General features: G+C 45.0%; 1 protein-coding gene across 1 annotated transcript; it reads left to right on the top strand.

The window, feature by feature from the left end:
* Positions 1–454: 454 nt before the first annotated feature.
* On the top strand, positions 455–1,060 carry LOC146542115 (uncharacterized). Its single transcript, XM_085213131.1, has one exon. It carries the CDS (start codon positions 455–457, stop codon positions 1,058–1,060), a length of 606 nt encoding a protein of 201 aa, XP_085069257.1.
* The last annotated feature ends 274 nt before the right edge of the window (positions 1,061–1,334 follow it).

Genomic DNA, 1,334 nt, shown 5'->3' with positions numbered 1-1,334 from the left:
ACTCTGTGCTATTATAACTCAAAAAAAAAAAAAAAAAAAAAAAAGGACAAGATAGACCAACAGGGGTGCCCCTGACCATTGGCCCCCTGCCGAAACTCATTTGCATGTAACAGCCAGGCCATATACTACAACTGAATTAATGGACATGGTGCAGCAATTTCGGCAGAGGCCGAGAGAGAGTATACCTGCGTGGCTGCTCAGGTAATGGGATTCAGGGGCAGAAAGTGTCATGGTTAATGGGCCAGGTGTGGCAAAGCTGGCTACCGTAATGTTACACCCTGCTGTCAGGCAGAGACTGTACTCTGCTGACCAGTATACCAATGAAAACCACTCAATAGTAGATTGGTTAATGGCAGCATGCCGTATGGTCTGGCCAAATAAAACAGATATTCCATTAAACACAGGACTATGGTCCTCTATGGAGAACCTTCAAAATTACATTCACGAGTTAGGTATGAGAGAAACAGTATATGAAGACTCGTATGATAGCCCAGATATGATCAAGTTCTCGGCGGGCATGCGAGATTTAATTTTACAACAGGCCCCTTCCCACCTATATGAGACCTTAGTTTTGATATTAAACCCTCTGGTGACCTTGGAAGCCGTAGTTCAGCAGGCTGCTCAGATAGTAGCTGATCTGGGGGAGACAGAACGCCTGCGGACTAGGTGCAACATTTGGATGTTAGAAGAAGCTGAGGTCCTGCCGATGACTAAAACCAAGATGCCGGTTACTCGAGCTCCTCAATCGGGACCCATAAGGGTTTCCCGAAAACAAATGTTTAATGACTTAATACAAGCTGGGGTCCAATTTGCTAAGATTGACTGCCAGCCCAACCATGTCCTTCTCCAGCTTTGGAGACAGCTAAAGGACAATCAAAAATTTCAAAACTACCTTAAGAAACCAAGGGTAAGAATTATAGAGAGAATACCAACAACAACATGGAACCTAGAAGGCTTCATTTTTCCTAATAGGAAAAAAAAGCCGCCTCGAGTGTCGTGGGCCACAATGCCTGAGCCACCAGAAGCAAAAGGATTGGCCCTAGCACAATTCATGGCATGACGAGGGATGTTAGTTCCCCTAGGGCCTCCAGACAGGACCGGAGGCCCTATGTAGAATTAACGATTTATTGGTCCCAAAAAAATATTCAGAGAGTTATGGCATTAGTGGACACTGGAGCAGAAATATCAATCATTTACAGAGATCCAAACAAATTTCATGGAAACAGAGTGATGATTGGTGGTTTTGGGGGACAAACTATTCCTGTCACCCAAACATGGTTAAAACTGGGGGTTGGGCCACCCTGGGAGTATAAGGTATCTATTGCCCCAGTCCA

Source organism: Meleagris gallopavo, chromosome Z (genome assembly GCF_905368555.1).
Source record: "Meleagris gallopavo chromosome Z, MGAL_WU_HG_1.1, whole genome shotgun sequence".
Lineage (NCBI taxonomy): Eukaryota > Metazoa > Chordata > Aves > Galliformes > Phasianidae > Meleagris > Meleagris gallopavo.
The sequence above is the reverse complement of the archived record's forward strand: the minus strand, read 5'-3'. Positions and strand labels throughout refer to the sequence as shown.